The 12816-nt window shown below is 41.5% G+C and overlaps 1 protein-coding gene and 1 non-coding gene across 2 annotated transcripts; both read right to left on the bottom strand.

Annotated features, from left to right (window-relative positions):
* Positions 1–89: 89 nt before the first annotated feature.
* Positions 90–230, bottom strand: LOC141762609 (U4 spliceosomal RNA). The gene has a single exon (XR_012592851.1). It is a non-coding gene; the product is annotated as a U4 spliceosomal RNA (small nuclear RNA).
* Positions 231–2222: 1992 nt separating this feature from the next.
* ccne1 (cyclin E1) lies at positions 2223–12813 on the bottom strand. The gene is made up of 12 exons (XM_074659985.1): positions 12524–12813; positions 11641–11695; positions 11370–11445; positions 8790–8852; positions 7984–8150; positions 7502–7637; positions 6097–6243; positions 5794–5889; positions 5294–5428; positions 3985–4096; positions 3661–3818; positions 2223–3359 (listed from the first exon to the last, which is right to left on the bottom strand). The coding sequence occupies exons 2-12, from the start codon at positions 11652–11654 to the stop codon at positions 3174–3176; spliced, it is 1290 nt and encodes a 429-aa protein (XP_074516086.1). The 5' UTR covers positions 11655–11695; positions 12524–12813; the 3' UTR covers positions 2223–3173.
* Between the last annotated feature and the right edge of the window lie 3 nt (positions 12814–12816).

Raw genomic sequence — 12816 nt, 5'->3', positions numbered from 1 at the left:
TGAATCTTGGCTTTATTGTTCAATACAAGTGTTAAATTACTCACAGAACTAATATTTCAGGATTCATGTTTTAATACAAAAATGTAAAGTCTCCTTGGAGACTAACAAAAATTGCCAAAGCTGACTATATTTCAAGTCATCTCAGCGGGGTATTGGGTTAAGTTTTCAACTAGCAATAATCACGTCTCAGATAAACTTCATAGACTATGAAATTGCCCCTGCGGAAGGATGCCTATTGCATCGACAACCTTAACCCGGACCTGGTTCAACCCTCACAACACACGTGGTGCATCTTGCCAACCGTACTGGGTGTACAGCCATGTTGATGGTGCATGTGATTGGCTTGTTCACGCCAAACCACACCCTCCATCTAATGGCCATCATGGCTAAATGGGGAAATGCTAGTAGGATGTCCTACTTTGTGAGGCTACTGTGGTTAACCAAGATGACAATGGATAGGCATATTTAATCAACGCATCCAGGCTGTTAAATATTGGTTCACTGTAGCCAGACTACTTCAACAGAGCCAGAGAAAGATTGAATCTCAGCTGTATCTTTCAATAAAAGTGTTTCAAGTTCTCTCCATGAACATGATTTAGATCTGATCCTAGTGTTGGCTTTTCCTGCCTCAGCGCAGGCTTTGCAGCATGTAACTTGTCGTCTCCCGCAGCCGGAGAGAACAAGGAGACACCGGCACCCGGTCGGTAACGAGACGACAACGTTTCTCCCTGCAGAGCTCCGTCACTTCACAAGACACGGAAAACCTCTGTTGGTCTGGAGGAGCTGCAGCATTTATTTCTGCACAAACGTCCAGAATTCACTAGATATTCTCAGAGCTAAACTAACTCTTCTGCAGTGTGTAGTGAGCGCGCGTTCACGTCTAGAGGTGGAGCGAGCTGAGCGAGAACGCGCGCTCTGTCTGAGTGAAGGTAAGCAGGCAGAGGAGCAGAGGCAGCGGCCACACGCGAATGCGCATATGCGAATGCGCATATGCGAACGCGCATATGCGAACGCACATGTGTCCCGACCCGGTACATTTATACGCTTAAAAAGTTACAAACAGTCCCTTTAAGTGCTACTCCTATAAAGGTACTATAATTCTCAACTACGGGGCCTGGGCCCACTGGTGAGCCTCAGAGCGACACCTAGTGGGCCGCGGAGGTTCTGCCAAGTAGTTTGATTAACCTCTTCAAAAACCGACAACCGCTATTCTGTCTTTCAGAGGTTGAGGCGGGCTCAGTTTTAAAGCTAAAGTGAAGATACTGGTATATGAAACTAGAAAAACCTAAAGAATCCATTGGTACCAACCATGTAGCTTGTTGGGAAGGAGGCTAAATATTGCTCCAACGATATCTGAATACAAATGCAGTTATTTGCTTATCGTCATCAGACAGGTGGGTGCCGAGAGGGCACTTTTATAGAATGGCCATTTCATACTCTTGGCCTTTATTTTTATATATTTACTTTTCATATTTACCTTCATTCCTTCAAAATTGGACTGTTTTTGGTATTTGGTCTTGTTTTATTCTGACAACAAAAAGGGAAAAATGGCTTTTTTGGTTTAAAACCAAAAAAAGGAAAAAAACATGGCATTTCTGGGGGTTTCTTCATTTTTAAATTACAAATGAATTTCGGATTATCCAATGATACCCAGACCCTGACCTGATTGGTCCTAATATCTTTACTTTTGTTTCTGATATCTCATATGATCTCGTCATGTATTATGGTTATGTATGTAAATATGATGCTACGGACATGTGCAATAACAGATGTTGGTCACTTTGTGCAATAATCTGGCAAAACTGGCATCTCACCAATATACATATTGTATTTATATATCGTATTATCTTTTACATTTATATTGTATTATCTCTTTATTGTATTATCTTTTCATTAGCACCTATGGGATTGTCACAATCTAATTTCATTGTAATACACAATGACAATAAAGGGCTTGAATCTTGAATCTAGTGATGGTATTTGCATGTTTCTCTTTCTTGGTTAGAATAGAAGGCATTCAAACTGACAGCATCACACTGACATCTAGTGGAATAAAGCCGCTGTGCATCTGTGATTTCTTATGTAGTAAAGTAAAGGAGAAGCCAGTGCATGGACGGAGTTACACTCTTACATTACATATTAACACTAATAAGATATCATGGAATCATTTGTCACAATGGTTTTGTGTACTGCAATTTAAAAAAGAGGCTTGTCACTGAAAATCCACAACACAACAAAAGACCGTTTAATTAAAAGTCCTCAGATACAGTCATTCATGGAAAATATGTAGCAGCATTTTATTTTTAAAAAGTCAAATAGAAATCTTACATTTTGGTGGTGGGGAAAACAAACCGCAGGTTGAGATAAAAATAAAAGTTAAATACAATCAATACTTTAGCTTCTGAAGCCTGGCTGGTTCACTTGTCCATTTAGGTAGCCAAGCTACTGGTCCCTAAGCAAAAGAGTAGAACCAAAAACAAGAGCACACACACACACTATTTCACACAGACATTCATACATACACATGCACACCGTCTTCCCCCCTCCATCATGCAAAGCCCACTTTTATAGCAGCACAGAGAGCCAAATATGGCCCTAGGAATAGTTTTTTGGGCAAATGAGGCCACTGATAGATTAAAAACAGCACTCATCCTCCTTCCCCAAACTCACACACACACTCACTCTAAATCAAGTAGAGACTCTGTAAAATGTCCATTCAATTTGGCCTCTGCATAGAAAAATAAAAATGGCAACCACAAAATGTAGGTGTGGTTGGTAATTAATGCAAGCATTTGGGTGCAATTCTATTCAAAAACAAAAATCTTCTGGAGCCGTCCCATCCCTAACAGCCCTTTGCTTTGTGTTTTCATCTAAACTGGAGGGTTAAATAGCTAGGATTCCTGTGGGGATAGGGCCCATCCAAAACCATTTGTTCACTGTGTGTCAGTGTTTCCCCAATTTAGTCAAAGTCGCTGTGTGCACCCTCTACAGAGACATTTAAAAAGCATCTGGATCCAAGTAATTAGCACGACTTTGAAAGGAAAAAAATACAATTTCCATCAATGTTTTTCACTGAACATCCATCGTACATGCGTGTACTGGTACTGCAGAGGCGCCGCTGTTCAGAGTCAAGTTGCTGTCATCTTGTGTCGTCAGTTTCAGTGTTTAATTCACTACTTTGGAAGGTGCAGTTCTGGGGATGGAGTACAAATCCTGGGCCTGATTTTCAACACAGCGGCATCCACTCGGTCCAGCTCTTCGGTTTTCTCGCTGCTCTGGGGTGGAGTCAGGACGCCTGAAGGTACCGGACAGTTGCCGTGACGCTCTAACTCCACATCCTGGTAAGAGAAGGCCTTGTCCTGTACACAGCAGAAAATAAACAGATTAACTATGTGGTCAGTAGACATCTGAGTTTGAGTCATGCTTAGTGCATGACTTTGTAACATCACAATTGGAAGACAATCAGGATCATTTTTACTCTTGCTAGTTTCTCAGCATTACCGACCCTGCCTTTAAGCTCACAAATTTAAAATAAAAAAACTGCAAAACTTGCAAATCGTTATTTTCATGGGCAGTGTTTTTTTTCCAGGATTTTCTAATTTTATCGTTGCTTTTTAATCATTAAAACTGAGAAACAAACATTGCAAAACTTCCACTTACCATCCATGTAATGTAGGAGGCATGGGTCTGGATGTTGTGCATGTCATCTGCGGCGATTCCTGTGAACGTTTTCATAGACGACCCACCAACCTCCCGCAGCGCCATGGCGAACGGCACCATCCATCTCACGCACTGCTCGACCTCCACCCTCTTCAGAGCTACAAGAACAGAAGGATGAAGGAAGTGAAACGTCAGGGCAACACAACCAGGGTAACACCAGCGGGATAAAAAAAACAAAAAACATTAAAAATACTGGTGTGTTTTAAATAAAACTTTTGCTCAAGAAGAGTAAATCTCGAAATAAGAAGAGTTTGGTTTCTTTACCGGAGACATTTTCCACCAGCTCCAGAGAGGAGAAGTGAAACAGGGCTGAAGCAGCAAGGATGCCATTGGAAAACTCAAGGCAACGCACATCTAGCATACACAGGTCCAACAACTAGAAGAAAAAGAGAAAACAACTGTAATTAATCAGAGCATACCTCAAAATGAGCACTGCAAATACTCCTAATAAGCCAGGACAGAATCATCTGTGGTATTTACATAAATACTGTGTGTATTCCTTTACTTTCTTTCTTTGAAAGATTATAATTTCTGAATAAAGAACATTTTTTTTGCTCTTCAAAGCTGCGCTGTGGAGCTGATGTCTCTGTAGGGCAGCAACAAGTAGAACGACAATGTCTTAGTAGAGGTACAGTATGTACTGGTGCCCACTGGATGGGACTAATGACGGGTTCAGACTACACGATATCAGCCAGATTACAGCCCGACACGGCAGAAGTAGGGTGTCGACTCGGATCGGGAACGACAATGGATGCCGGTCGCGACAGTCGATCGGTTTATCTGGTGTAGTGTGTCACAGTTGAAGACAACTGACGCCGCACCTGGAACGCCTCATGACGTCCAAGCAAAAACACTAGCATTTTTTTTTTTTCTCTTCTGCCATGTGTTCCCTCACGTCCGTGACTGAGCACAGAGCGCTCTTCAACTGTAAACATGGCGAGGCGAAAGAGGAATGATGATGATGGTGCTGCTCGGTGGAACTGCAAAACAGAGTCGCAGTCTCACTTTTTTTTTTAGGCTTTCCCGAACACAAGACAGCCAGCGTCATTCACACTGCTAATGTTTGTTTACAATCTTGTTCCTGGAAGTCGGTTCCTAGCACCTTCTTTCTGATGACATCACGTGTGTCCTGAAAGAAGGCAAGCTATGATTGGTCGAGGACCAACGTGGAGTCTGTCATGTCTCTCAGCCGAGTCACTTTATGACTCTATAAACGGCCTAATCTGACACAGTGACCATCGTAACAGACAAAAATATCATGTACAGCATGCATTTACCATCCCGGCAGGTCGGTGATGCCTTAACTTTGCATTTTTTAGAAACTAGAGCTGGATTTTTACACACTATTGAAGACATACAGTACATGTAGTGTATATAGTTAATGTGAGAGAAACACACACTTAAGTCACTCCTGACAACTAATATGGTTGAAATGTTTGTCAAATTAAACCGAAGTGTGCAGACCTACTTAAAGTCTCCCATTTCTGTCATTGTTCTGTATGATTGAAGTACCTAACTGATATATCATTTTATTAGGAAGGCAAAAACACACACACACGCATATACAACGTACCTCTGCGATTTGTGTGAAGGTATTCTGGGGGTATTTGGGGATGAGCAGCTCGTCCGTCTCCTTCAGGTAGGCCACCTGCATGTAAACATTGAGCCAGGAGATGGGAGTCTGTGGACTGAGACTCCAATTCAGCTCCTGTTTTAGAAAGGAAAGAGGGAGCAGACAACCTGAAGTAAAACCATCAACAACAGCAACACGACTACTTGAAACATATATCTAAATAAACTCATGATTGTCCAGGGTTCCAGGGTTGTGACAACAAACCAACCACCGTTTGGACAGACGTGCATTTCTAAAATAATACAAGAAAGGGAAGAGGCTACGCAATGTCTACCATTAGTGATTTAGGCAACCAAGAGCCAATGATTACAAGAAGCTTACTACTTATATACTTAAGATCTACAAAAATCCCATCAGTGGGGTGAGATTGGGCATGTGATATTTGGACAAATGCAGACCATGTGTCATGGATCAATGAGTAACGTGTGAAAGGTCTTTACCTTCATAATAATGATTTCCATACTGAGAATCTCATCTTCCGTGCAGGCTTCGTCTGTAACATAGGCAAACTGGTGGACCTTGGGAGGATACATCTCCTGAGGGGACGCAACAAAACACAGGAGACCAGCATTATTACAACCAATCATACCAACCAACATGTTGTAAAATGTTGCAGGAGAAAGGGGCAATGCAATTTAGATGATCTACCTAAAGCAAGCCCACTACAAACAGGCTGCCTAAAAACCAGGCTAATTGTGATCATCCCACTTCACATCCTGTACAGTCCTCCCGACCCTTCTTACCTCTACTTTGGCAGCAATGAAGAGACAGGTGATGCCTATGAGCTGCAGCGTTGACTTGAAGACGTTTCTTTGTGTAGCCATGAAGCGATCAAAGTAGTCCTGAGCGAGATGGTAGGATTCCCTGTGCAGTTTGTACACCTCGCTGACCTAAAACATGCAAACAAACAGAACATCAGTGCACTGATTTGGCCTCCCGTGACTTCAAACCATATTCATTATGAGATGTGTCGGTGGTTTGTTCCGCTGGCAAATGCCGTCCAATAACCTTGTATTTTGAAGTTATAAAAAATGTTAATAAAATGTACCCGAATTTACGCCATTACTACCGACATTCCTGTAGTATTACTTCACAGCGTCTTCTGTATTAGCCGTGTGTTTACTACGTGTTTATTTGCATAGAGAGCGGGGGAAGTGAGATCGGATCACAAGTGGCCACTCAAGACACATGTGGAGAAAGCATTCTAATGCCAGGTGTGAACAGACGTACTTAAAGCTGTCTACTTGTGTTCTGATCACTGAGGACGCATCTTAATTACAAGTCTGAACGGGGCCTAAAGCCCTTTCTTACCACGCCCGTTCAAGGCGGGGCTGTTGCGTCGTTATTCCGCCGAAATGGGGGGCATCGTTTCTCCACCGCTAAGCCGGCAGCGGAGGTAACAGAGCCGAATCAACGTCTGTGTAAAAGGGACGCCCGGCAAGGCAGGACTGCGCACACACACATACACGCACACTAGACACCGACGCATTTGTGTTACACATCACGCCAGCGTGCTATCTGAAATCACAACAGGGCCGTATCATACCAGCTTTGTTAAGTTCAGTGTAAAAAAAGCAAAAAGAACTATCTCAGTGTTTAAATTTACACTTTACTCTTTTGAAGCCGGCCTCAGATCTCACATCAGTCTGATGAGGCCCCACATTATTTCTATGGCAGCCCTTATCATTATTCACTCTTTGATATGAAGAGGAACCAAAGTCAAAGGGCTAGAGCTGAGTCTTTATTGAAGTGATTAGGCCAATCAGATTAGTTGATCTCTTTCAGAGACATTTTTTTCACAGTCACACAAGATACTTTGGAGTATTACTTGACTGTTGTGCCACAGGATGTTTACTTATAATTACCCACAATACACATTAGAATTTTCTCAGTAACCAGATTATGAGTCCACGTCAAAAGCAGTAAGAGAGCCTACTGTCCTATGCCGTAGTTTCCACTAGCATCAGTAATTACTGTAAGAGTTAGTTCTACGGTCAAGAAACTAAATAGTTATAAATACAGCCTTTGCTTTTTCCCCCTCACAAATAAAAGCTGAAATGACCAAAATGAAAGTCATTATATGCTTTGTTTACAATGGTGTTGACAAGGAGCGAGATGTTAAACCGGTCACTAAGACATGATACAGACCTCCATGAGCCAGTCCAGGAGAACGGCCCTCATCTTGGGCTGCAGATGAGGATGTTTCTCCATCACGTGCACGTCCCTTGTGTAGGTCTTATCCTTCTCCAACATGTTGTTCCACACCACATCCTTACTGGCCCAGCTGATAGTAAAACAAGAGATGGACACCGTGTTAAAAAAATAATAATCAAGGATTCATCTCGACTGTCCCCCCGTTGTTGTGCAACATGTTCAAAGCTGTATCACTTGCATTTGAAGTATGATTTTCTTTGGACAGATACATTACAAACGAGATTAACAGAAAATATGTAGTGAACAATTTTCAATGCAGATCCTACAGGGCTGTATTTAAGCCCTAGTTAGGGGGGGTAGTGATTAAAGAGGCAACAACATCAGTATGTGCTTAGATAGAACGGGAGGTCACATGATATGGAGCCTAACCTGAAAGAAGAAAAAAAAAAAATAAATCAAACAATAACAGTACTCACCACAGAGCAGGAAGCGGGGCGCAGCGCACCGGTGTTACAAACACGTTGTTAAAGTTGTAGTGGGGGAAACCAGCGTTTATCAGGGAAACTGGTTGGTCCTCTTCCTGATCAGGTGTGGGGATACACCTCTGTGGACTGGTATAACCAGCATTAGGACTCCAGCCCAGCTTCATGGTAAAGAGGGAGAGCAGAGAGATGACATGAGGAAACTGTGGGGGTGAAGTCACAGTACAGATACCTGTTGTTGTGGTACAGAGAAGGGACTATAGACACACCTCCTAACCAGAGATCAAGTGTGAAGTGCTAGTTAAGGCAGGATTAACAATGGATCAGCCAATATGTACTCGAGGAATGAGCAACCAAGTTTATATACCAGCAGCGTTGCTTTTGATCCAATACAGATTAGGACTGCACGACATGAGGATCATATGCGATAATGATGTTGAACATTTCGATAACGATATTACTTGCGATAAATAAACAGATATTCAAGTGTGTGTCATTCTGCTGCTTCAGTATACTGCTAAAATACAAGAAATTGCTTGTTGAATTAAAAAAAAATTCCAACATTCTTTTATTTAACAAATTGAACATTGAACTGCACATAACGGGCACCAGAAACAAAATGATGAGGATTTGTTTGAGTTAGTATCGGTCACAAGAAAAACCCAAAACAGTTTATTGTGCAGCCCTAATACAGACCAAGTGGTGAAAGTCAGCAACTGGGCTACGGATACATTAACTGATCTGAGGCGCGAATTGAGACTTGGGCGAGGCACCAAGTGTGGAAAGAGAACCAAGCCTACCTCACAATCACGCTGCTTCTTCTTCGTCATCTCCGCGACCTCGTCATCCACATCTTGTAAATACTGTGGATCAAAGAAGGACATTTATTATTTATTATTTTGTATGTCCACAGCATGTGAGAACCATACTTTCCTACCCTCCCAATTTCCCCGGGAGACTCCCATTTTTCATTGCCCTCTCCCAGTTTCCTCCACACTTCTCCCAATTTATGACAAACGTTTAAAACTTTTTTTCCTTTTCGTTATCTCAACCTGTTTCTGGCGCTGTACAGCGTGTATAATAAGTAGTATTCAGTTTTCTTTCCAGAGAATTATAAGTAAAATTAAAAGTAGGCCTATTCAACATAAAAATGCAGATGTAGTGTACTAAATATTTTATTTTCAGTCTTTAAAAGTCTCCAGAATGCATGAAACCAATATCCCTTTCATACTGAGGACTCAACCAGGTTTGATCGTGTGTATGAAAGAGTTAACCCGCGTCGACTGACTCGGCTTCGCGACCCAGGTCGAGAGGTGGGTCGGACCAGGGTCGATTTCAATGTGAATGGCACGCACCCAGGTCACTAACAAACCGGGCGGGACAAAGCTATTCGGTTGCAAATGAGGGCGCACCGGAGGTGGACGACGGACGAGAACAACATGGATGTGTGGCAAGACTTTCAGGAGCGGGGGCTGCTGGCCGTCCGTACTGAGGAAGAAATTAAGCGGTAGATGACGGGACGGTGAGAGACAACGTAGTGTAACGTTATACAAACATAACAAGGCTGCCGAATGAGAGAGGCATCCGCCGTAATGTCACACAGAAACACACCGTAATAAGCTGACCACCTCTCAATACTGCCAGCTGTGCGCTCATCTGGTTTTAAAGCGTATTTTTTACATGTTCTATTTGTAACGTTACCTATTTAACTTTCCAAATAAACCTGCTAAAAGGTCCATCCGTCGCCTGTTCGATCTGGCATAAAGTAACAAATCCAGTCCGTTACATTACTTTATCGAACAATTAGCAAACTAAATGAAATGTCAACTAATTTTATACATTTGGACAAGTTCACAGTTGCCACATGTCCAGCTGAAAAACTTTCATAACCCTACTATATGAAGCAAATCGATGCTGGGATGGCAGAGTGAGTGAAATATACATTACAGTCTTCAGAAGTGTCTAATCCTTTTGTAAATCTAGCCTATATATTATCATATTAGATAACACAATGTAGTCTCATAGATGATAAGTGTACTGTAGATAGACGGAGGAAATTAAGGTTCATGAGTGTTGATTGACACTGTAAATCTGTATGTTGTCTGTTTGGTTTTTGCATACATTACAGCTCCATACATACAACATAGTTACACATTGATGATGCCACTATCATCCCCCCCTCCCCTCTCTATAATCCTCCAGACCTGTAACCCCCCCACCCCCGCTGCCCATTTCTAACCTGACCTAATTGGTATGCATTGCTCCCAGGTTGTATCTGTCCTGACCAGGGTTATCCAACCCTGAAAGTCCAATCTAAAGTCTCTGAAACTCAACTTTTTCTGGGGGGAGGACACCCAGAACCCCCGCTTTGGTTTTGAAATTCCCTTTTTTTAGGTCTTGGTTGGCAAGTACGGCGAGAGCTTGTAAAAGATAGAAACTGCATCCTGTTTTGTTTTGTATTTTGTGTTGATTGATACTGTAAATATGTATGTTTTTGCCTACATTACAGCTCCATACACACCATAGTTAAACATTTTATAAAGCTAAAAATGCTGTGTGTACTATATTAACACTGCATCCCAAAAACATGCACCATTCTGTGCCATTTTTGCACAAATTGATGATGCCACTATTCCTTCCCCCCCTCTAACACCTGAGCTAATTGGTATGCATTGCTCCCAATCTGTGCTGACCAGGGTTATCCAACCTCGGTCATTAATGTGAAAGGGGGTAAAAAGTCTCTGAAACTAATTTTTTTCTGGGGGAGGACGCCCAGATCCCCCACTGGTTTTAAAATCCCCCCTTTTTTGAGGTCTTGGTTGGCAAGTATGATGAGAGCTTGTGGAAGGTAGAAACTGAAGTGGGGTTGTTGTTTTGTAAGCACCAACAGAAATCATTATTAAATGCAACTATACAATAATCAGATCAAGTTGCATTGATCAGTAATACTTCAATGAAGCACAAGACTTGCCAGCAAATGAAGAATATATGTGAGTGTTGATTGATACTGTAAATCTGTATGTTTTTGCCTACATTACAGCTCAATACATACAACATAGTTCAACATTTTATGAAGCTTATAATGCTCTGTTTACTATATTTACACTGCATCCCAAAAACATGCATCATTCTGTGACATTTTAGAGAAGATTCTCAAAGAAGCACCAATACAAAGCATTATTAAATGCAGCCAAATCAGCTGCATTGATCAGTAACACTTCAATGAAGGAAGCACAAGACTTGCCAGCAATGATAAATATATAAGAAAGCAGTTTTTATATATCTGGATTATTCAATTAAGGCCTACATTAGCAGCAGCCTATAGCCACCACAGCTGAAACCAGGGTTAGGTCTGCAGAAAGCCTTTTCACACTACTTACAATGGCAACATCTGCCTTCCTCTTTCTCGGTCGTAGCGTAGTTTCTTTGGGCGCAGACTTCGGTTCTGTCTCTTCCCTGTGACAACACACAACAAAACAAACTCCAAAGTCAACATACAACATTTAAAAAGGGCTTAAATGAACATGTTAATGAAGCTAAAACTAAGCTCTCCTATATCTAGCATGAAGCTAACTAGCCGGATGGCATCAACTTTTCTCTCTGTCGTCACACTTTGATTAAAAACAACATATAAAAACACATGAAACTCACCGTTTTCCTCGCATTATACTCAAGAGAGGGGTTATGTGTCAGCTTCAGAGTAAACCTGTGAATGAGAACGGTTTAATTGAAAGAGGAAAACACAGTCAAACACACACTTCTCCCCAACCCCCACTCCTCTTTCTCAACTCTCCCTCCTTCTGACAAAGCCCAGCTCAGCCTGGCGGGGAAATGCAATCAGCACATTAGAAAAGTCGACATAAAAGTACCACACAAAGCACATACAGTAACAAAACTAACCCACCACTAAACATCAGACCTTAAACTAGCTGCTTATGGTTGTTATTTGTCATATTTTTAAGAAGGAAGTTGGTTATTTGTCTAAATTTTGCACAGCTGTTGCTTCTTGCACACATTCATGGCTGAAACAAGCTGCCTTTATTCTCTTAATTTAACAACAACACAGCTGAAAACAAGCCACATTAAGTATAAAGCATCTGGTCAAATGTTTAAATCATTATCACTAAGGTAGCATTTAAGTTAACTAGCTCGATGCTATAGTAGCTTTGCATCAAGATTACAGCTTGAAGTTCACTCTTATCAACGTTTAAACAATATAAATATGATGAAACTAATCCACCACTAAACATCAGACCTTAGAGTAGCTGCTAAACATTCTTATTTGTTGTATTTTTAAGGTTAAAGTTGGTTATTTGTCTAACTTTGCACAGCTGTTGCACATTACTGCCCCAAAAACAACAGCTGAGACTCCTTTAATCTCTCTAAAACAAGCCACATTACGTATAAGCATGTATAAAAATGTTTAAATCAGTATGCAACTTAGTTTAGTTTAGCTAAATTAGCATTAAAGTGAAGCTAACAAACAAATACAGTTGCAGCTCGCTTAACTAGCTCCATGTTTGCATCCACTCACCTCAAGATTACAGCTTGAAGTCCACTCTTTATCCACGTTTAAAAAGTATAAATATGGTCTTGTTGTTGTCTATCTTTCTCCTCAGGATGTGATGTGTATCCAGGCCTGGTTAGTAGTTCCTCTGAGCTGATCTGGCGCCTTGCAGAGAGAAGAACAGATGACTTGAAGCATCAACGTCAGAAAGAGGAGTGGATTTAACTTGGCGCTAAACTCCCTCACTTACACCCCCTCTTTATACTCTAAAAACACCTCTAATCACCACACTATCACCTCTACGTCGTGTTTAGATTATC

Source organism: Sebastes fasciatus, chromosome 2 (assembly GCF_043250625.1).
Source record: "Sebastes fasciatus isolate fSebFas1 chromosome 2, fSebFas1.pri, whole genome shotgun sequence".
Lineage (NCBI taxonomy): Eukaryota > Metazoa > Chordata > Actinopteri > Perciformes > Sebastidae > Sebastes > Sebastes fasciatus.
Note: the sequence above shows the minus strand (reverse complement) of the source record. Positions and strands in the feature narration are given on the sequence as shown.

Excerpts from the sequence above, each read along its gene's own strand:
- ccne1 (XM_074659985.1), bottom strand. Across the intron at positions 8,151-8,789 it reads AGAAGCAGCGTGATTGTGAG|CTGGGCTGGAGTCCTAATGC; the intron begins GTAGGCTTGGTT and ends TTTACCATGAAG. Across the intron at positions 5,429-5,793 it reads TGGAAATCATTATTATGAAG|GAGCTGAATTGGAGTCTCAG; the intron begins GTAAAGACCTTT and ends TTTCTAAAACAG.